At 41.7% G+C, this 22,168-nt stretch overlaps 1 protein-coding gene across 1 annotated transcript in view; it reads left to right on the top strand.

The window, feature by feature from the left end:
• ARSB (arylsulfatase B) overlaps positions 1–22,168 on the top strand; it is a 119,200-nt gene that overhangs the window by 62,288 nt on the left and 34,744 nt on the right. Inside the window, exons 5-6 of the mRNA XM_033929516.1 lie at positions 3,715–3,958; positions 8,798–8,868. Coding sequence (XP_033785407.1) covers positions 3,715–3,958; positions 8,798–8,868 — 315 coding nt within the window. The remainder of the gene's footprint in view (positions 1–3,714; positions 3,959–8,797; positions 8,869–22,168) is intronic.

Genomic DNA, 22,168 nt, shown 5'->3' with positions numbered 1-22,168 from the left:
TATTGATGTACTGTTCACTGCAATATGTAAGATGCTGCCTTTTCCTAGGTACTCATGTGTGACGTGTGGCTTGTTACTAAAAATCATGTTTTTCGTACAGATGGGGGGGTGTGCCAAAAAATGATGGGCCCCGGGTGTTACATATGCTAGGTACACCACTGCATTATGTAAAGATACCAGAAAGCTGGCAAAGCAAAAACTTTAAGTAAATTGTTATTCTTCTAAGTTTTGAGTATTTAACCCTCCCACAATCTCATGGGCACTCGTTTCAAGTTTCTTGAGATTTTGATTTAAACGCAATATCAAATATTTTCAATGTGTATAACAAAAATAAATTTTGGGAAATAAATAAAACCATTTGAACAATAAACATACAAGCATATCCATAGATGATTAAAAATACATAAGGAGTACAAGGATAAACTACATTTGTTTAAAAATGCGTCCTCCTTCCCTGCTCATAAATTTGTGGAATATGTAACTTGTCGCTCATGCATATTTTTTTTTGCACACACCTCATCAATCCTTAGAGGGAACATTGGCCCTGCCTACTTTCTGTTTCCATGAAGGCAGGACCCGGCAATGAGGAAGGCCCGAAGCAAGCGAGAGCAGCGAGTTGTAAGCTTCCCTCCGTTGCTGACTTATGGAAGTTAGGTCAGCGATAGAAGGAAGCTTACAACTTGCCTTAGTCCAGCCCTGCACAACATGCGGCCCAAAACAGATCTCACTGCCGATATGGCTCTCACTCCGCTCTCCTTTGAAGATCAGCTCAGGAGGCAAGATTTAGCCCGAGATCAGATGAACATTAAAGGGCATCTGAGCAGATTGAGGAGAACATGTCCTGTTTTTCCATGCCTAAAAATACTACCTTGTCTAATGTAATCTCTGATCAGATCCTTAAGAGCGATGCAACTATGTATGCTGGACAGTCTCCTCCAGTAAACAGAGCTTTAAAGCCTGCAGCCATACAGAACCAGATGGTCAAAGGGCTCCAAAGTGTAGTATTGCCAAGGGATCTGTCTCGCAAGTTTCTGCTGCTGGCAGATGTAAACACAGCACAAGAAATAGAGACTTGTGGCATTCTGTGTGGAAAGCTGATGCATAATGAATTTACTATTACCCATGTAATAGTGCCAAAGCAGTCTGCTGGACCAGACTACAGTACAGTGATATGGAGAATGTGGAAGAATTATTCAGTGTTCAAGATCAATATGATCTCCTCACAGAAGAAAGACGGAGAGAAAGAGAGAAGCCTGGACCAAAGGGGAAAGACAGGAGGCAGATACTGGAGAGGGGGAGAGAAGGGAAGGAGATAGAGATGTCAGACCATGGGGTGGAGTGGGAAGGAAGGAAGGAAGGAAAGGAGAAGAGAGAGATGCCAGAGCATAGGGGAAGGGTGGAGACAAAAAATGGAGAGGGGTTGAAGCTGAAATAAATCATGTACAAAGGAGAGAAAGGGCACAGGATATAGAGTTTATTGAAGGGACATAGAAAGAGGGAAGATACCATATGGAACAGAGAGAGGGCAGACACTGGATGGAAAAGGCAGAAAGGGTGGACAGTGGATGCAAGGGGCAGAGATAGGGTGGACAGTAGATGGAAGGGGTAGAGAGAGAGAGGGCAGAGGCAGGGTGGAAGAGGCAAAGAGAGAGGACAGATGTTGCATGGAAGGGAGCGAGGACAAATGCTAAATAGAAGAGAGTGAAGAGAAGATGACTAAAGCAGAAACAACAAAAGGTAGAAAAAAAATATTTTTGTTGCTTTACGTAGAATCAAGTAGTATTGTAACTGTATTGATTAAAATTTATCAATAGGAAATGGAAATAAGGCAATTTTTGGGGGGAATAAACCCCTTTCCTCAGGTCAGGACAGGATACCATAACAGCTGTATACTGTACTGTCTTGAAGAAAGATTTGGCCTCTGAAAGCTAATTGAAAAATGGATTAGTCCAATAAAATGGTATTTTCATATTTCTCATTATTTTATTTCTATTTGTTAATTTGTAAAGTGGTGACTGTCATGTAGAAGTTTTTTTCAAATTTACATCTACTGTCTTTATATTTTGCACAGTATTAGGGGACATGTGTCACTGTTTCTATGGTGTTGCATTGTATGCAGAGTCTGGTTTCTTTGTTCAGTTTAACTTTTGTCTACATATTTCTATTTTTAGTTTGTGATTATTCCATATTGGGCGAGGGTGTATCTGTGTTCTGTGTGTATGAAAAGGACATGGTTTTCTGTTAGCATCGACTACGGGATCAATTGACTGTGTAGGATCTGGTTTGTTTAGTTTTACAATGAGTGTGTTGGTGCTATCGTGCTCACTGCAGTGTTTAAGATGCTGCCTTTTCCTAGATGCACCCTTATTGTGTGACTCATGGATTATTACTAAAAAATATCTTTTTTTATATAGAGGAGGGTTTGTTAAAAAAATGATTAGCACTGGCTGTCATATATACTAGGTACATCACTGGATTTAATGACCCTATTCTAAATTTACTGTTGACATAGGTGTTGTCCCCCCAACACACAGACACACCCATTATAAAGAATTAAATTAAAGTTGTATTATCATCAAGCAGCTTTCAAATGACATTATAAGCAAATAAAAATAAAATATTTTTTATACATTGCTAATTATTACCTGCATCTTTACCTATACTGTTTTGCCCTAGCTCTTACTTTGCAGTATAGCAAAATAAAAAAGAAGCAGATAAAGATCAATCACACAGGTGCCCTTCAAAGCTCAGTAACACCTCTGCATAAATTATGTGGAAGAGGTCTGGAAGTGGGGATAGCATCTATTTCATATCCTCAGTGAGACCTCAGGAAGGAACCTAGTGATCAAAACATTATTAGAGGTGTTGTACAGCCATTTCTTGTATGACTGGATGAGCTATATTTATCTTTTTTTTTTTTAGTTGTTTAAATTCATGCAGAAATAAATGGTTAGATTGAACCTAATGACTTCATTAATGCATTTCCCTTTTTAAAACCTCTATACTATTTGAAAGAGGGTGAATATCTAATTATTCACTTCTAGAATTGGATACTTCTTAAATTTAGTAAAGTGTCAAACCTTAAAAAAGGAAGTCATATCAAGCATTGGAAAATAATAATAATTAACTAATAAAAATAGTATACATTTAATTTTCCCCACCCCGCCCACCCGGCTACTTTTTCATGCCACCCGGCTGGAAAAAATTTCTGGGGAGAACACTGTTTATGATAATATATGTTTGTGTTATACGGAATAATTATTGTTTGGGTGGGTGGGGGAAAATGGATGATTATGAACATGAGAAAGATGACTGTGCTTTTATTGTACTATGCGTTGAATTAGTTGTATTGCACTGTTGTAGTTTTGAAAATTAATAAAGAATTTTTTAAAAAAGAAAAAGAATAACATTGCATACATGCAGTTGTTGGTGGGATGGGGGGGGGATGAATAGCTCCCCTTCCACCTCTGAGAGACTCCTAGCTCCAGAAATGAGAAGCTACGGCACACAACTGTGTCATGCAAATAGTAGAACATCTGCCTTGTCCTTCTACAACATATTGCTAAAGAATTTAAAGCCAGAACTCGATATAATTTTAGGATGTGAAACTAATTTCCACATGAATTAGAATGATAAATGCATATCTATGAGCAAACACATTTATTGATCTACTTAATGAAGCATTTCTTGAGTAAAATTTTATGTGTATTTTAGATAACGGAGGTCAAACTTTGGAAGGCGGAAACAACTGGCCACTAAGAGGAAGAAAACACACTTTGTGGGAAGGAGGAGTAAGAGGAGTTGGCTTTGTCTCAAGTCCTATACTGAAACAGAAAGGAATTATTAATCATGAACTAATCCATATATCTGACTGGCTACCTACTCTGGTGAGCCTTGCTGGAGGAGTGATTAATGGTACCAAGCCTCTGGATGGCTTCAATGTGTGGAAAACTATCAGGTAACTTTTATATATTTGAACTATCAAGTTGATAGAACTAACTGTTCTACTGTTTTGATTTTTTGTTGTTGTTGTTTTGCAATATATTGCAATGTTTAAGCCCCTCAAATATTGTATTTGTTAATATTTGCTAATCTGCCTTATAGCCCTAGCACCAGGAGGTAATAGCATTTTATACATTACTAGTTTTTAAGCCCGTTACATTAACGGGTGCTAGAATAGATGTGTCTGTCTGTCTTTCTCTCTCTCTCCTTGGTCGCTGTCTGTCTTTCTTTCTTTCTGTTTCTCTCTTTCCTTGGCTGTCCACCACCACCCCTTGCCTGCTCCACCTATCCAGCAGTAGCCCTTCTCCCTTCCTTTTACCTCCCCCTTGTCCAGCAGCACCCCTTCCCTGCTCCCCCTGTCCAGCCCTTCTCCCTTCATCTTACCTCTCCCCTGTCCAGCAGCACCTCTTCCCTGCTCCTCCTGTCCATCAAAATCTGTCCAGCAGCACCCCTTCACTGCTCCCCTGTCCAGCAGCAGCCCTTCTCCCTTCCTTTTACCTTCCCCCCTGTCCATCAGCACACCTTCCCAGCTCCCCTTGTCCAGTAGTACCCCTTCTCCTTTCTCTGCTACCCTATCCAGCATCTGCTAGCCTGGGCATCCCCCAGCACACCCCTCCCCCCAATGCAGCCCCCTTTCCCTCTCCCCCTCCACTTCTTCCCAGCATGGGACACCCCGCAGTCAGCCGCCACTCAATCCACTGCACGCGCCCCAAGCCGGCACACGCACCGCAAGCCGCCCCACACGCCACAAATGGAATGTGGTCACGGAAGCATACATCACGGCAGCAGGGATCATGGCCTCTGAAATGCGCATGCACGCTTAGGGTTTTATTATAGAGGATGTCAACTTTTTTGTCTTGAATAGTTGTATGTGTTGCAGTTTCTGTCATTTATAAGTTTTGAATAGCTGAACCTACCTTAGTCAACCTGGGGCTAGATTTACTAAAGGGTGATACTGCTTTATTCTACACTAAAGCCATTAGTACATGTTATTAGTAAATAGATCCCATTGTATAAATGGAACTTGAGGTAAATAGCACATGTTAATGCATGTTAGCGTTTGATAATGGGGTGATTTTTCCTTCTTGTGCAACAGGACTGGCAGGTTTGACCATTGGGATATGTCAGACCAGTCCCCTGTTCCTAGGGTGGGTCAGATGAGCCTGCTGCTAGGAAGAGAACCCAAATGTGGTATCCAGCCTGGCTGCCACATCCACCCTGTAAAACTTTGCGAACATGTGGAGATTGGACCAAGTGGCTGTCTTGCCAATCTCTGCAGGAGAGACTGCTCTAGACTCTGCCCAAGATGACGTGACACTGTCTGTGTAGTGCACCTTCACTGTCACTGGAGACTGCTTTCTACTCCCAATGTAGGCAGAAGATATAGCCATTCTGATCCATCTGAATATTGTCACTTTAGACGTTGGCTTCCCCCGACGTGCTGCATTTGTAAGCATGAAGAGGTGATCAGTCGTAACTTGTTGGTCACATCCAAGTAACAAATCAAAGTTCATTGCATGTCCAGAACTTTCAGCACACTATCTGTTTTCTTCACTCTCATAGACATGAAAGCTGGGAGTCACACCTCCTGATTTATGTGAATACTGGACACGACTTTCGGTAGGAAGGAAGGGACCGTTCAAATTGAGATGCTAGCATCTGAGATGTGAAGAAAGGGTTTCCTGCAGGACAGAGCTGCAGCTCTGACACCCTTCTTGCTGACATAACAGCCACTAAGAAAACTGTCTTGACTGTCAGATCCATCAGGGACACCTCCTCCAAAGGCTCATAAGGGGCCTTCGCAAGTGCCCAAAGGACCAGACAAAGGTTCCAAGGCGGAAAAGGCTGTCACACTGGAGGGTGAAGACACAAGGCTCCCTTCAAAAATCTGGATACATCCAGATGGGACACCAAAGTGTGCTTGTTGCACTGTGCTCTGAAGCAGGAAAGTCCGGCTATCTATACCTTGAGAGAGACAATTGCCAGGCCCTTCTTCAGACCTTCCTGTAGGAAGTTGAGCATCACCGAAACTGGTGCGGTCAACTGGTCTGAGCAATGTTGCTCACATCAAGTCCTTAAACACTTCCAGACCTTTGCATAGGCTGCTATCATGGACTGCTTCTTAGCATATGTGACACCTGGGGCCCATCATTTTTTTAACACCCGCTTCCTCTATATGAAAAACATGATCTTTAGTAATAATCCACACATCATTTTAAAATTAGTCCGATAAAAGGATCACCTTATTTCCATTTTCTATTTATAAACATTTATCAACACAGCTACAATACAGTAGACCCTCAGTTATCCAGCACCCATGAGGATTGGTGGATGCCGGATACAATGGCATTCCAAAGGTGGGGTGGGGGAGGGGAAGGGGCGGACAGCCCTGGATGCAAGCATGAGGGGGGGTGTTCCCGGCCTTGGAGTCATGGTCTGGGAACTTCCCCTTCTCACGGCCCAGCCCCAAGGTTCTGTGTGGTCACTGTGGGCCAGCATGTTTTCACCCTTCTCTCCTGACTGGTCCGATGAAGCCTTTACCTTCCATCAAGCTGAAAAAACTGCCGGCCTCGGCAGTGATTCAGCGACGTTGCCCATGGCTCCCCTTCCTGGTGTCTGCCTGGTCTTTCTCTAATGATGCAACTTCCTGTTTCTGCCGGGTGGACTGCGGCAGATGGAAAGCAGGAAGGGGAGCTATGGGCAACGTCACTGCATCACTGCCGAGGCTGGCAGTTTTTTCAGCTCGATGGAAGGTAAAGGTGACATTGGACCAGCCAGGAGAGAAGGGTGAGAACATGCTGGGCCTGGACTATCTGGAAGTACAAAGCGGGGGGTGGGGGGTGGGTGTATTAAGAAGTGCTAACTGGACTAACTGCCCCAGGTGTCACATACCCTAGGTACGCCACTGACCGGATAACTAGTATTTTGGGTTGATTGAAAGTGCTGTGTTAGAAACCTTGTGTTAGCACCTTGTCAATTCCCACCTCCCTCCTGCCCTAGAGCACCAGCACGGCAGCGGTCTTAAGCCACAATGCCCCCTCCTTCCCTCCCTCTAGCCCAGAAGCAGCAGAAGCAGGTGGCGGTCCTGAACCGCAAACCCCCTCACTTGCTTCCTTCCTTTCCCGTAGCTGGTCAGCAGGAGGCAGTGCTCAAAAGAAGCTGCTTGCGGCCAGTCCCGGCAGTTCTGGGGCCGAAGATCTTTGGGAGCCATCATTCTGGAATCGGCGCCTGTCAGTGATGTGTTAAATAATGGCATCTACCATTTTGACTGTCAATAATGTTAGGTTCACTCGTCCAGAATCTTTTCAGCATTATATTGCCAACTCTCCAATCTTTAGTTCCCATTAACAGATCACTTATACCAGGGGTGCCCAATAGGTCGATCGCGATCGACGGGTAGCTCGCCAAGGCAAAGTGAGTCGATCACCCAGGACTCACTTTGCCTTGGCGATCTATCAGGCCGATCGGTCTTCCTCTCTCCGATATCAATTCTGCCGTCGGAGAGGAAGTTCGGGCCAGCCAATCGCTGCCTGGCTGGGCGGAACTTCCTTTCCCGACGGCAGAATTGACGTCAGGGAGAGGAAGACTGATCGGCCCGAAGCAGGGAGAGCATGGGGCGTCGGCAGCGTCGGCTTTGGGGCCTGTTATCCATTGGTGGTGTTTTGGGTCCTGTTCCCCGATGGCAGCGGCAGTGGCAGTGGCTTGGGGAAGGGCAGGGAGAAAGAAAGAAAGGGGGCAGGCAGGGAGACAGAAGGAAAGAAGAGAAACAGAAAAAAAGAAAGGGGGCATGAAGAGAGAAAGAAAGAAAGGTCAGGGAGAGAGGAAGAAAAAGTTGAGGGAGGGAATGAGGTGTGGAGGAGAGAAAGCATACAGGCTGATAGAAGGGAAGAAAGATTGGATGCACAGTCAGAAGAAGAAAGTGCAACCAGAGACTCATGAAATCACCAGACAAGGTAGGAAAAATTATTTTATTTTAAATTTAGTGATCAAAATGTGTCTGAATTTATATCTGCTGTCTATATTTTACAATATGGTCCCCTTTTACTAAACCGCAATAGTGGTTTTTAGCACAGGGAGCCTATGAGCGTCAAGAGCAGCGCTGGGCATTCAGTGCAGCTCCCTGCGCTAAAAACTGCTATTGTGGTTTAGTAAAAAGGGAGGGGGGTGGGTATTTGTCTATTTTTGTATGGTTGTTACTGAGGTGACAGTGCATAGAGTCATCTGCTTTGACCTCTTTGAAAAAACCCCGGAATAGGAATGATAATTAACAATTCTATGCATACAGTGTGCGTTGTGGTTTTTTTTTTAAATTTTATTGTTGGTAGATCATTTTGACTTGGTAATTTTAAAACTAGCTCGCGAGTCAAAAAAGTGTGGGCACCCCTGACTTATACTGTCATGCACCTGACGCAAAGCAGCACACTCTGAATTGCCCCAGGCATCCTTAGATACCCTTCCATTCTGTAATTTCTGATATTCCAATTGCAAAACTGCTGTGATGACTGCCTGGTCTCAATCATTTTGTAAAGTGATGGTGTTTTGAGTATAGTTTGACCATTGTTTTCATTGTGACCTTTGTTAAGAACAGCAGCTTTTCAGAAACAGTTCTACGTGAGTCATTTTGCATTGTACAGTGATTGCCTACAAGATGCACAACCTTCAGATTAATGAAAATAACTGGCTGACTGCCAAAATTATTTCCTATGGGATAGAAACGGAAACATTAAAATAGAGTCTGTAGCTTGTTAGCGATTTTTAGAAGAATAATTATGTTTCTTGACTCATCTTGTCTTAGTGAAGGAATCCCTTCCCCTCGAGTGGAGCTACTTCATAACATAGATCCTATTTTTGAGAACTCCTCTCCATGTGAGTATCATATTCATTGCTTATTTATAGTTCCATTTTTATTTTTTTTCTCATTTGATTTATATTTTAATATAAATTTGTAATTACATTTTGTAAACTTTACATATTTTTCATAATTTATCAACGTACATTGGGAGGAAATTCCCAAACCACCTGCATAGTTGCATTTTACATGGGCACTTTCACTGCATGTACTTCTAAGTAATTTTCAAAGAGAATCTTCATTTCTCTTTCAAAATTAGCTAGCATAAAGTACACATTCGAAAAGGGCTTGCATACTTTGCACCTACTACTTGTGCGAGTTGGAGGGAGAGGTAAAATAACACTTACTTTTGGAAATGTCATGTACGCTTGTTGTCTGTAATGTATTCTGCTTTATCCTGTTGTAAACCACTTTGATAATACTATGGAATATGGTATAGAAAGATTAAGAATAAAGTAGACTGTTCTTCTTCCCTGACCCAAGCATCAAGCATATCCCCTCCCACTCCCACTTTCTTAGCTAAAAGTACAGTAGAATCTTGGCTAATTAGCAGTCAATTAACTGACACCCTCAACAACCGGCAAAAAAATTGTTGGTAAAAAAAAAATTGCCTCCCGCACTCTTAAGACAACATCCAAAGTGGTGCTCCTGACCCAATAACCTCCCCTCCCTCCAGCCCCAGAGGCATCATCAGCAGCCACAAATCTCCCTCCCTCCTTCTAGCTCCCGAAGCATCATTGCAGCCACCAATCTTCCTCACTCCCTCTCTCTATTCCTGAAGCACCAGAGCCAGTCCTGACAACCCACTCCCTCCCTCTGTTTCCAAACTAATAGAGCCGGTCCTGATAACCTCCTCCTTCCCTCCCTCTGTTCCCGAAGCAGCACAGCCGGCCCAGACAACCCCTCTCCCTCCCAACTCCCTCACTCACTAGATGATGTACTAGCAGCCGACGAGCAGAGGAAGCGCCCTTAAACAGGCATCTTCTGGCCAGCCCCAGCAGGGCCTTTCCTCTGCCACGTCACTTCCAGACTGGCTGTGCTTCTTCGGGAACGGAGAGACGGAAGGGGTTGTCAAGACCAGCTCTGCTGTTTTGGGTAAGGGAGGGAGGAAGTGGGGGGAGAGAAGGGGGAGAAAAAGTGGAAGAGAAGGAGGGAAAGTGACCAAGAAAGAAGGGAAGAATATGCTGGACCTACAAGTGGGGGTGGAGGGATTATAGAGTGAGGTGGAAAAGGAGAGAACTATTTTTACATTAACTCTCAAATAATCAGAAACTACAGTTATCTGGCATCCACCAATCCCCATGGGTGTCAGATAACTGAGATTCTACTGTACATGTAGGAGGCAATTCTACAAAGGAGAACTTATATTTAGGTCTCTAGAGGGCGCCAAATAGGAATCTATTCTATTAAGGAAAGTAGGCCCCTAGTTTCCTGTATAGAATATTAGTATAATTGGGTACATACACACTCGTATGTGGTTAGGTATGAGCACATGTACCAGCCATACAGCTAGCTGGTTTAAATGTTTGTACCTAGATTCTGGAGATTCGTGTTTTACTTAGTTTTCTATATGTTGCACATGTGAAGGTCGCACCAATGCTCTACCCTGACTAAGCTAAAATGAATGCACACCTTTAAACTACAAGCTGTCGATGGTATATGAATATTTATAGAATAGTGCATAGCTATTTTGTATCTATGCACATGAGTTTTCTGTCATTTAAAAGAAAAATCAAAACTTCCATTCATGCATGTATTTGACATTTCTTTTTGAGACGTTTTGACTTTGATTATGCTTATGTCGTACAGATTTATTTTATAATTGGTTCAACAGGGCTCTGTCCTGGGACTTCTTCTTTTCTCCATCTATATCTATTCCCGTGGTGCTCTGATCTCCTCCCATGGTTTTCAATATCACCTCTATTTTGACGACCTCCAAATCTACCTCTCCACACCAGAAATCTCTGCAGGAATCCAAGCCTGAGTCTCAGCCTGCTTGTCTGACATTACTGCCTGGGTGTCTAGCTACCATTTAAAACTGAACATGGCAAAGACTGAGCTATTTATCCTTCTGCCCAAACCTACCTTTCCTCTCCCCATGTTCTCTATAAGAACAGCCTTACTGGGTCAGACCAAAGGTCCATCAAACCCAGTAGCCCATTACAACTGGTGCAGAATGCAGCAGTCAGGCTGATCTTCGGGTTGAAGAAGTTTGATCACATAACTCCCTCCTACCGACTCCTGCATTGGTTGCCAATGGAGGCACGTGTGAGGTTTAAGTTTGGCTGCTTTTGCTTCAAGGTTCTATTCGGTCTAGCCCCCAAATACATAATTGACCTATTCTCCTTTTCAACCAATAGATATAAAAGAAGCTCAAACTTGAATTTTGTTTCCCCCCCACCCGGTTAGAGGATGTAAATTCAAAATTCATCACCAACATCTTCTCTCTTATCAAGCAGCATTATGGGGCAACGATCTGAAACAACTACTTACGCTTGCCAAGACATATAGGGAATTTAGGAGACAACTGAAAGCATATCTGTTCCTAAAGTACATAGGAAACTGATTTGCACAATCTCTCTCTCAATACCAGATCTCTAGAACTGCTAAACAAATGTCAATTCTACTCAATTTGTAACATTTTTTATAATCATTGTAAACCACATAGAACTTCACGATCCTGTGGTATATAAACCGTTATTAGTATTCTCATGGTGGCCAATCCAGGTCACTAGTGCCTGGCCAAAATCCAAGGACTAGCAATATTCCATGCTACCAATCCAGGGCAAGCAGAGGCTTCTCCCATGTCTTAATAACAGACTATGGACTTTTCCTCCAGGAATTTGTCCAAACCTTTCTTAAAACCAGCTATACTATCCGCTTTTACCACAACTTCTGGCAACGCATTCCAGATCTTAACTATTCTACTCCACTCAAGATTTTGTAGATTTTGATCATATCTCCCCTCAGCCTTCTCTTTTCCAAGCTGAAGAGCCCTAACCTTTTTAGTCTTTCCTCATATGAAAGGAGTTCCATCCCCTTTATCATCTTGGTCGCTTTTCTTTGAATCTTTTCTAGTGCCACTATATCTATCTCAGTGGATAACACTATCATCTTCCCTGTCTCATCAGCTCACAACCTCGAGGTCATTTTTGACTTCTCTCTCTCCTTCATTGCACAGATCCCCCAGACTGCCAAAACCTACCATTTCTTTCTCTGTAATATTGCCAAAATCAGACCCTTCCTCTCCGAGCACACCAACAAAACCCTTATCACCTCTCGCCTAGACTATTGCACTGGTCTCCCGTTAAATCACCTTTCTCCCCTTCAATCCATTCAAAATGCTGCTGCATGACTTATATTCTACACCAGTTGCTATGCTCACATCACCCCTCCTCCTCAAGACACTTCATTGGCTCCCTATCCATCTCCGCATACAGTTCAAACTTCTGTTATTGACCTACAAGTGCATTCACTCTGTAGCTCCTCAATATCTCTCCTCCCTTCTTTCTGTATTCTCCTTAGGAACGCTGAACAATGGGCAAGTCTCTCTTGTCTGTGCCCTAATCCTCCACTACGTCCCTTCTCTCTTGCTGCCTAGAACAGACTGCCTGAGTCAGTGCGCCAAGCCCCATCCGTGGCAGTATTCAAGTCCAGACTAAAAGCCCACTCTTTCGAAGTTGTATATAACTCATAGCCCCCCTTGTCATAAAGCAACCACTATAGTCTCCTTGTGACCCTGGATAGGTCACTTGGTACTCCATTGCCCCAGGACAAAACTTAGATTGTGAGCCCGCTAGGGACAGAAATAGTACCTACATATAATGTGTACAGGACTGCGTACTTCTAGTAGCACTGTACTACTAGTACTTCTAGTACCACTGTAGAAATGATTAATAGTAATAGTAGTAGGCGTTTCAGACTGAACCAAGTGTGCAAAACCTGAAGTTTTAAGTCACAGAGTAAACATTGCAAAGGCCTCTGGCCCCTGTTAAATGCCGCTAAACCCTGAGGCCATCAAGTAGATGTGCTATACTGAAGACAGAAATAAGAAGGCATATTCTCACCTGATGAAGGCAAAGTCATAGAAAATGATCAGAGACCATTCTATTCTCATCTATAAAGAAAGAAAAGTGTTTGCTACGAGTTATTTTAGGCTCCACATTGACTATGAGTGCACAAATAATGCAAATGGTACGATCATCGTTTTTAAAATTATGTTTATTGAAGAGATAGAAACCATTGATCTCGTAATTGGATTTTAGGACAATTTTGCAGAGTCTGTAATTCATTATATTTAGGAATTGCAAAATGTAAAGTTTAAAGCATTATAGTTCATTCAAAATGCAGCAGCCTGAGTTTTAGGAGGTGGCAACCGTTCAATGCATATAACACCAATTTTGAAGCCAGTGAAATGTAGGGTGCAGTGTACAGTAAGGTTTTAATGATAATTCACCAAATTTTATATGGACAAACAACAGACTATTAAAAAAAAAAAAAAAAGCATTAGCAGTATATATGCCAAAAAGATTATTAAGGTCGGAGACAGCAATGAAAGTGGACTCGGTACATTATTTGTCAACAAATTAGGCATCTTTCTTAATAGGAGGAGCCAGATTGTGGAAGGTACTACCAGCACAAGTACGTTTATGTAAGAATATGGAACAATTTAGGCGACTGCTCAAGACTCATTTATTTGTGGAGTTTTGTTGCTGAGCTAGATCATTTATGGCCAAGAAATGTAGAGAGCTTGAAAGAACTGCTCATAATTTATCAAGATGGGAGGGATGAATTGTTGTTCGGTTGATCAGTGTAAGAAGATATATATTATTTGTTAATGTGAAGCATTGTTATTCTCTGTCCCATGAATAAATTGTGTGTGTATGTATTACGGTAACCCACCTATGTGCTAGGAGAGAAATTTTAAAATAAATAAATAGTCCCTATAAAAAAATAAAATCTCCATCACAATCAAGATTTATGACTATACTGGCTCTAGAGAATCCTTTTGTTACAAAGTATAATAATCTAGCCACACCACCCATGTGCTCAGACTTCAGAATTCAAACTTTTGACCTTTTATCTTAAAAATGTATTCCAGCTGAAAGAGTCCAGCATCCTGTTATACTGGCTAATTTGGCATATGGGTTTGAGGATTTTCTTTTTCAATTTTATGTTCTTAAAACCTGTTTAGGAGCAAGCCAGCTGATATTATATTGTTTTGTTCTGTCTATTTTGGATTAGAATTGAATTTTACAAAGCTTGTTTTAGAGTAATTAGTTCCCTCATGTTTTAATTAGTTCAAGAAGTATAGGGACATCAGTGGTATAGTAACTATTATACTGTGCTCAGACCTTTGTAAAATATGTTGGTAGATGAGCAATTAGACTATGCTTAAAATGTTCAAAGAAATCTAAATTCATTTCAGAAGAAGATCAGCAGCCTCTTTCCCCTTCTATGTATATCTTAATCATTTTGGGGCTTGCCCTTTAAGAATAGAGTTCCCAGTCATTCGATGGTTTGGCAGCCCTAAGGGGTGACATCAGCCTTTCCATTCTAAGGGATCTGCTTTTCCTTAGGCATGTCATCAAGTTTTGGTGATTCAGCGGAATTAAAAACCAACTGAGTTTGAGTCTTAATTCCCCTAACTGCTAAACCAAACATATTCCCGACCACACAGTCATAAGTGACTTGTCTGGCTTCAAGCAATATTGAAACCTGATACCTCGCCACAGGCAGCTTTATTTTCAGAAATAGAAGTCAATGAATGGGCAGAGATAGACGGTGCTCTTTAATTCAGGCTTGTTAATCAGAACCAGCTCATGTTCCCTGCAACCTTTCCTTTTAACTTTCTAATTCATTAATTAAATGTAGAAAGGCTTATGAAATCCTTTGTTGTGTTTGCTGGGAAGCCTTTCCCCTCATCTCATCTTTATGGAGAGCAGCATGTGGTGTTTTCTGTTAACATAGTAACACAAAAAAAATGATGGCAAATAAAGATTAAAGTAGTTCAATCCAGTTGAGATTCACCCTGTTAGTAGATGCACAAATAAATTCCCAAATGCAACGTATTAACTCCTTACTTCCAAGTTGATTCTAGGCAGTGTACATTAATCAATATAAACAATCAAGTTAACAAACATATTTGAGGGAATAATTAACCAAACAGACAAACTTATACAAAAGGAAAAGAGAGGATCGAACATATTAAAGGAAAGAGTCCATGGTCATTGTTGCCATTTTGCTTTGTATATGTTTAAAAACTTTCAATAAAGATGATTGAACTAAAAAAAAAAAAAAAAAAAAGGAAAGAGACACTGAAGGAAAGAACAAAAGGTGTCTTCTACCCATCCTGTCAACATACTTTTCGTCTCTGTCCCAAGTGTGCTCAAAATCTGTTTATTGAGGGCCTGCTCTGGTGGTTCCTTGGAGGCCTAATGCAGAGTCACACTGTGGCTATTTAGGGATTTAACTAGCACTTTGTACGGTTTTCCTCGGTGCATCGTTACCATGCTCCAGCTCAGGGGTTCTTAACCAAGTCCTTGGGACATACTCAGCCAGTCAGGGTTTCATTTTTTTATTTATTCGCTTTTCTATACCGTTCTCCCAGGGGAGCTCAGAACGGTTTAAATGAATTTATTCAGGTACGCAAGCATTTTTCCCTGTCTGTCCTGGCGGGCTCACAATCTATCTAATGTACCTAGGGCGATGGGGGGATTAAGTGACTTGCCCAGGGTCACAAGGTGCAGCATGGGTTTGAACCCACAACCTCAGGGTGCTGAGGCTGTAGGTTTAACCTCTGCGCCACACACTCCCCTGGATGTTCACAATGAATATGCATTAGACAGAATGGAAGCCGTACAGCAAATCTATCTTATACATATTCATTATCAATATCCTGAAAGCAGTGGAATAGTAAGTGGGGTGCGAGAGGGTCCGCCCCGGGCGCGGTCTTCCTCGGGGAGCTGGCAGCTCTCCTCCTCTCCGCCCTTTCCCACTCCTCCCCCTGCCACGTGCGTGCCCCTTCCCTTGTACCTTTTTAACCTTGGCACAAGATGCCACACATTTGCTGCCCATCTTGGCTTCAGTGCTCTCCTCTGATGTCACTTGCCTGGCATGGCTCCCGGAAGTGATGTCAGAGAGCGTGCCAAAGCCGATGCTGGCAGAAAGTGCATGGCATCTTTTGCCAAAGTTAAAAAGGTACAAGGGAAGGGGCACGCACGTGGCATGAGGAGGAGTGGGAAGGGGTGGAGAGGAGAAGGGCTGCCAGCTCCCTGAGGAAGACCACACCTGGGGCGGACCCCCCCTCGCACCCCACTTACTATTCCACTGCTTTCAGGATAGTTTGGTTGCTCGCACCGAAGTTAGAAAGGTACGAGGAAGGGGTGCATACGCGGGGCAGGGAAGAAGGGCACCTAAGGCCATTTTGAAATTGGACAATTTGCCAGCCTCACAGTGACCCGCTGGATTTTAACGACGGTATGATGCCTCTGGGCCTCAGTGGTGGAGTGAGGGGCAGTATCAAAAGCTTAAACCCCACATCTAGTTCACATCTTTGATCTAACTCGCTGATCACTCAGGGGGCCAATGCTTTAAACTAGTGTTAAAAAGTAGTTAGCCTATGCACAATAAAGGGGGTCTGGTTTGTGTTAATTTGTGTGCACTAATAATTGCTGCAAGTCCTACTGAAATGCAGTTAAATGGATGATAATGAGGTATTACTTCCCATAATGCTGAAAATCTACCACCAGCTCAGGGGCAGTGTAGAAGTTTTTCAGGAAATTTCTTATTTTTTTAACATTCCACTGCAGTTTTTTTTTTCTCCTCTTTTGTAAGAAGAAAGAATCTAATGCAAGTTTGAGCAATGTTAATGAGAACCAAGCATATGTGTGAGTGTGAGAAAACCCCAAAGTGAAAACAAATATTACCACCTGTTTTTCTGTGCTTTAAATATGAACATTTCGAGAATTAGAGTGCAAACAATTTTTGAAAAGCTCGTAATTAAAAGCACAGAAGAACAGCGCCAGTGTGTGCTTGCATTTCCAAGTTTGTCTGGGTATGTGCACAAGAGTCACGCTTACCACAGACTCTTTGTGCACTTGGTCTATCTTTGGCCGCTAGGTCTTAGCCTGCCAGTCAATGAATTTTGGCTTGGCTGGCTAAATCTGTGGCAGCAAACTTTCACCTGGATATTTCATGCCAGTGGCTAGATATGGCCCCAGCATTGAATATATTGGATCACTGTGGTCTGTGGGAAGTAGCCAGGCTGCCTCTCACGATAAATAATCGGGCCCTGTATCTAAATTCAAGAAAGTGTGGGACAAACACATACGATTTCTTAGGAAGAGGAAGAAATAGTAGATGGTATGGATGAGTTGATTGGATAGGCCATATGGTCTTTTATCAGCCATTTTCTGTTTCTCTGTTTGCACTTACCATATGTTAACTTTTGCATTTAAGGTGTAATAAGTGCAAAAACTTTCTATAGGTTAGTAAAATGCTTCCAAATCTAGAACATCGTTACATCTAAATGGTCATGATTACCTGATTTCTAAAACTATAAAAATATTGGGAGTCACATTGGACACCCATTTGTCCATGGCTGAACACACAAATTTAGTGGCGAAGAAGTGCTTTTTTGCACTATGGAAATTAAAGACCATTAAAAAATATTTGACCCTTTATCTTTTAGATTATTGGTGCAGTCATTGGTTCTATCTGTATTGGACTACTGCAATATCGTTTACTTGGGTGTAACTAAAAAAAAAACTGTGAGAAAATTAAGAATAGTATAGAACACGGCTGTCCGTTTAATATTTGGACTGAAGAAAAGCGATCATGTTAGTCCCTACTATAGATTGCTGCACTGGTTGCCAATGGAAGCACGAATAATGTTTAAGTTGGTTTGGGGAATAGCTCCTACCTATCTCTTACCTCATTTCATGCTATATAGCCCTACAAGGATAACTAGAAATTGGAATTCATTTGCCTATCCAAGGATCACCGGTTGTAAATACAGGTCCTTTTTGGATAGAACTTTCATGTTTCAAGCAAGTAAACAGCAGTCTTGGTTAGGTAATTACATCAATGGAGCCAGGTTGACCTATGGCGCATTTCGGAAAGAAGTTAAGACTGTATTGTTTGACAGATCTATTTCCTAAACAGAAGTCATACTAAATTTAATAATTTTATTCTGACTATTCTTGAGAAATATGTTATATTTTCACTATTTGTATTTTGTAATTCGCTGATTGTCCAGCTCTCTTCAGTGTAAACTGCCTAGAAATCGTCCGATTGTGGCGGTATAGAAGAATAAAGTTATGTTAGGTTATAAATGTTTAGTGTGAGTATCCTTAAAATGGGACCTTTTCATACTTGCTGATGGAAAACATGAATATGCTATAGAAGCTATGGAAGGCGTAAACTCTGAGAATGAGATTATCTAAAAGAATGAATCATTTATTTATTAATTTAATTTTCTATATCAATCTCCCCAGGGAGCTCAGAATGGTTTATATGAATTTAATCACATACTCAACCATTTTTCCCTGTCTGTCCTGGTGGGCTCACAATCTGTCTAATGTGCCTGGGGCAGTGGGGGGATTAGGTGACTTGGTAGCAGGGTGGGTTTGAAACCCACAACCTGAAGGTGCTGAGGCTGTAGCCACACACTCCCTCTAAATAAAGCAATAATAACAACGTGTCAAGCAGTGGAGGTAGCATTAACATTACATTACATTAGTGACTTTTATTCCGCCATTACCTTGCGGTTCTAGGCGGATTACATAAGAGGTAATCTGGACATTTCCAGGAGTATCACAAGATAGATGTTTAATCAGAGTTATTGGATCTGGAGGAGAAAGAAATGATCAGTGCAGCATCAGCTTGACTTGATAAATGTCTTGAATAACAGGGTTTTTACTTCTTTTCTGACAGATAACTTGACAGATAATAATTAGCACGCAGCAATCATCTTCACGTTAGTTATAGGTCCTACCCATTCCATGTCCAAAATGCATTTTTGCACATTATGGGCCCAATATTCAAAGTTATTTAGCCAGCCGTGACAGGTTGAGTCATCTGGTTGGGGCTAGTCACTAATATTCAGTGGCACTTAACCAGCTAAGTACCGAAGAATATCACGGTTAGCGCCAAAGTTAAGCCAGCTATGTTGTGGATGTTCCGTGGGCAGAGTCAGCACTCATCCGCTCAAGCGCTGATATTTAGCCCTTAAGTGGCTAGGTTTATTGCATAAATGGGACCACATAAAAGTCTATCCTGTTTTTCTATGGTAACCCATGGCTGCTTAAGTGATGAATATTGACTTAAGTGTCTTAAAAATAACTGGATGTTCAGAGCTGAAGACCTCACTGGTTCTGGCTTTGAATATCCAAGAATAACACGGCTGAATATTGATGCGCTACCTGTTTAATGAAGGAATTAGTGCTTGCTAACAGTTAATACGCTGCGTTATAAAGCTAATGCTACTTAGGGTCTTCTAACGTTTTTATGAGAAAAACATCCATCTGCCACTTTGTGCTGACATTTTTCTCTTTTGAAAATGAGCATGTAAATATTAATCAAAAAGAACTTATCTTTGATCAAGGAGACATGACATTCAGTTCTATGGCATCCACTGGTCTTTGATGACACTGCTTAGGAGAAAAGAGGAATAGTATGAAAAGAGGAACAGAGGAAGCATATGCCATAAGCTACCTTCCCAGAGGTGCCACTGTTTACTGAAAGAAAGGGTTTTTAAATAAACAGTCTCCCAGATTCTGTATATGGCACCCAAACTTGAGCATGCTTCCGAGATACGCGTGCAATTTAATTGCCCCTCAATAATTGGATGCTAACATCAATTAGGCACCAATTGGGTTCTGCACGCACATCTGGCTGTGCGCTATTTCATAACACTGAGCGCCTAAATCCCATGTCATGCAACCCGGAAGGAGGCGTGGCCATGGAAGGGTCATGTAGATTTGCAGCGAATGGTTGAAAACAAGAAGACAAGCAGATGACCTTATGTTTTATCCCTTCGCTTCTTTTAAATGAATGTAGTTCTATCATTTATCCTCCCTGTTTAGTCTTATTAAATGGCACATCCCTTAAATTTTATTTAGAATTGTAAGCCGCCAAGAAGGTTTTACCATAATGTGCGGGATAGAAAGTGTTAATAAACTTGGAAACTTGTTCCAGATAGTTGCACGTAGTGCTGTGGAAAAATGGGTCTTCATGCCCAACGGAGAATTTAAACCAGGTTTCAGCAGGTGCAAGTCTGGCACCCGGAATAGGGTGTGAAAACTGCGATTCTGTAAAGGGAGTGCACGTTATAGCATAGCACTTAGACACGGATTCTGTAACCGGCGCCGTTGTTGTCGTTGGCTGCCGATTGCATGTCAGTCACGCGACAGTATCCGGTACAGAATCGTGCCTCCTGCAAAGGTAGGCACCGGAAATGTAGGCAAGGGTTTTCCATGCCTACATTTCTTATTGTACCTTTGATGTGAATTGCACTTCCATAGATGCTTTAGACCAGTGTTCTTCAACCACCGGTCCGCAGAAATTTCCTGCTGGTCCACAGGGCCGGCACATGCATCAGGCTCCAGACAGTGCTCTTCTATGATCGATGCGGCGTTGTTTTCGGGCTGGCTCTCTCTTCCCCAGTGCTGCAGTACACAAAGCCATGGGCAGAGGCTTCTATGCATATCCTGCGCCTGAACCGGAAGCCTTCTCTCTGACGTCGCAACGTCAGAGGGAAGGCTTCCAGATGAGGTGCGGGATGCGTGAGGAGCCACTTCCCATGGCTTTGTGCACTTCAGCACTGGGGAAGAGGGATCCGACCCGAAGATAACACCGGTGGGCAGGCCAGAAGGCAAGGCACAGCATGGAGGGAGGGAGACAACAACGGTAGGTGGAATGATTTTATTTTTTAATTTAGTGATTGATTTACATCTGCTGTCTGTTCAGGAAGAAATGCATTTGTTTCTTTTCCTCTGGAGTTCTATTGCATGCAGAGTCTTGCACCTTAGGGTTTGTTTGTATATATTAGTACTTTTTGTTTTTGGTCTTGTATTTGCATATGGGTTATCTGTGTTCTGGTAGGAATGAATATTGAGAAGCATACAGTGTGCTTTGTGTAGTTCAATTTTGTGGTTAACCATTATGTGTTTTTAGTATGATTATATTGTGTGTGTGTATATATATGAAAAATGAATGGAAAAAATGGTGTTATAATTAGTACTATTATAGGGGCGGAGTCTGGGGCAGAGAGGGTGGAGATGGGCGGGGTCTGGCCCATGACTTAACCCAGTGTTCTTCAACTGCCGGTCCGCGGACTGGTGCCGGTCCACAAAATAATTATTTTATTTCCGCCGGTCCATAGGTGTCAAAAGGTTGAAGAACACTGCTTTAGACCACTTAATATGTAAATACTTGTGAAGAAACTGTTTGCAGATTGTGTTTGTACCAAGATCTCAAACACCCAAGACACTACTTAATTCATTTTGTGTTCTTACTGGGGTGACGTGTTCATCATTGATCTTTTTGTTATAGTTTTTTAATACAGGCAATACTTAATGCATCTATGCGGTGCTATACAAAGATTAAAGAAGAGCACTTAACTTATAGCTCGACACTACACTAAAATAGAAACCCCAACGATAGCCACATCCTTTAACATTAAAATTGAAGAATTCAATCTCCTACCAATAAAGGAAAAATAAAAGTTTGGCACAAAGCAACAGAACAACTGATAGAAAATATAGCTCCTATACGCACAAAAATCATCAGTAACAAAAAAATGGAAAACCCCCGGTTTACAGATGAATTACTATTAATTAAAAAACAACTTAGATCTGAAGAAAGGAAATGGAGACATACTAAATCTAGACAACATCAAATCAAATACAAACAACAAATGCAGTATTATAAAAACAAAATAAATGAAGCAAAAACTACATATTATTCAAATAAAATAATAAATGCAAAAAATTCATCTGCTCTCTATGGTATCCTAAAACAGCTTACAATACCCAAAATTATAGAAAATCCATCCTCACAAACTAGACCTAGTGCACAAAATCTTGCAGATCACTTTATCAATAAAATAGACAAAATAAGAAACAACATTAATCCAAATACAAATCTTAATCAAGAAGAAATACAAATACAAACAATACCTACTTCCAAATGCACTAATTTCATAATACCTTCCATTGAAGATCTTAAATCTCTTCTAGGAAAAATTAACGCAAAAGGAACAGATATTCATACTATTTCCCCTTTTATATTAAAACGACATTTCTCTTTTTTTGG

Source organism: Geotrypetes seraphini, chromosome 1 (assembly GCF_902459505.1).
Source record: "Geotrypetes seraphini chromosome 1, aGeoSer1.1, whole genome shotgun sequence".
In the NCBI taxonomy this organism is placed as follows: Eukaryota; Metazoa; Chordata; class Amphibia; order Gymnophiona; family Dermophiidae; genus Geotrypetes; species Geotrypetes seraphini.
Note: the sequence above shows the minus strand (reverse complement) of the source record. Positions and strands in the feature narration are given on the sequence as shown.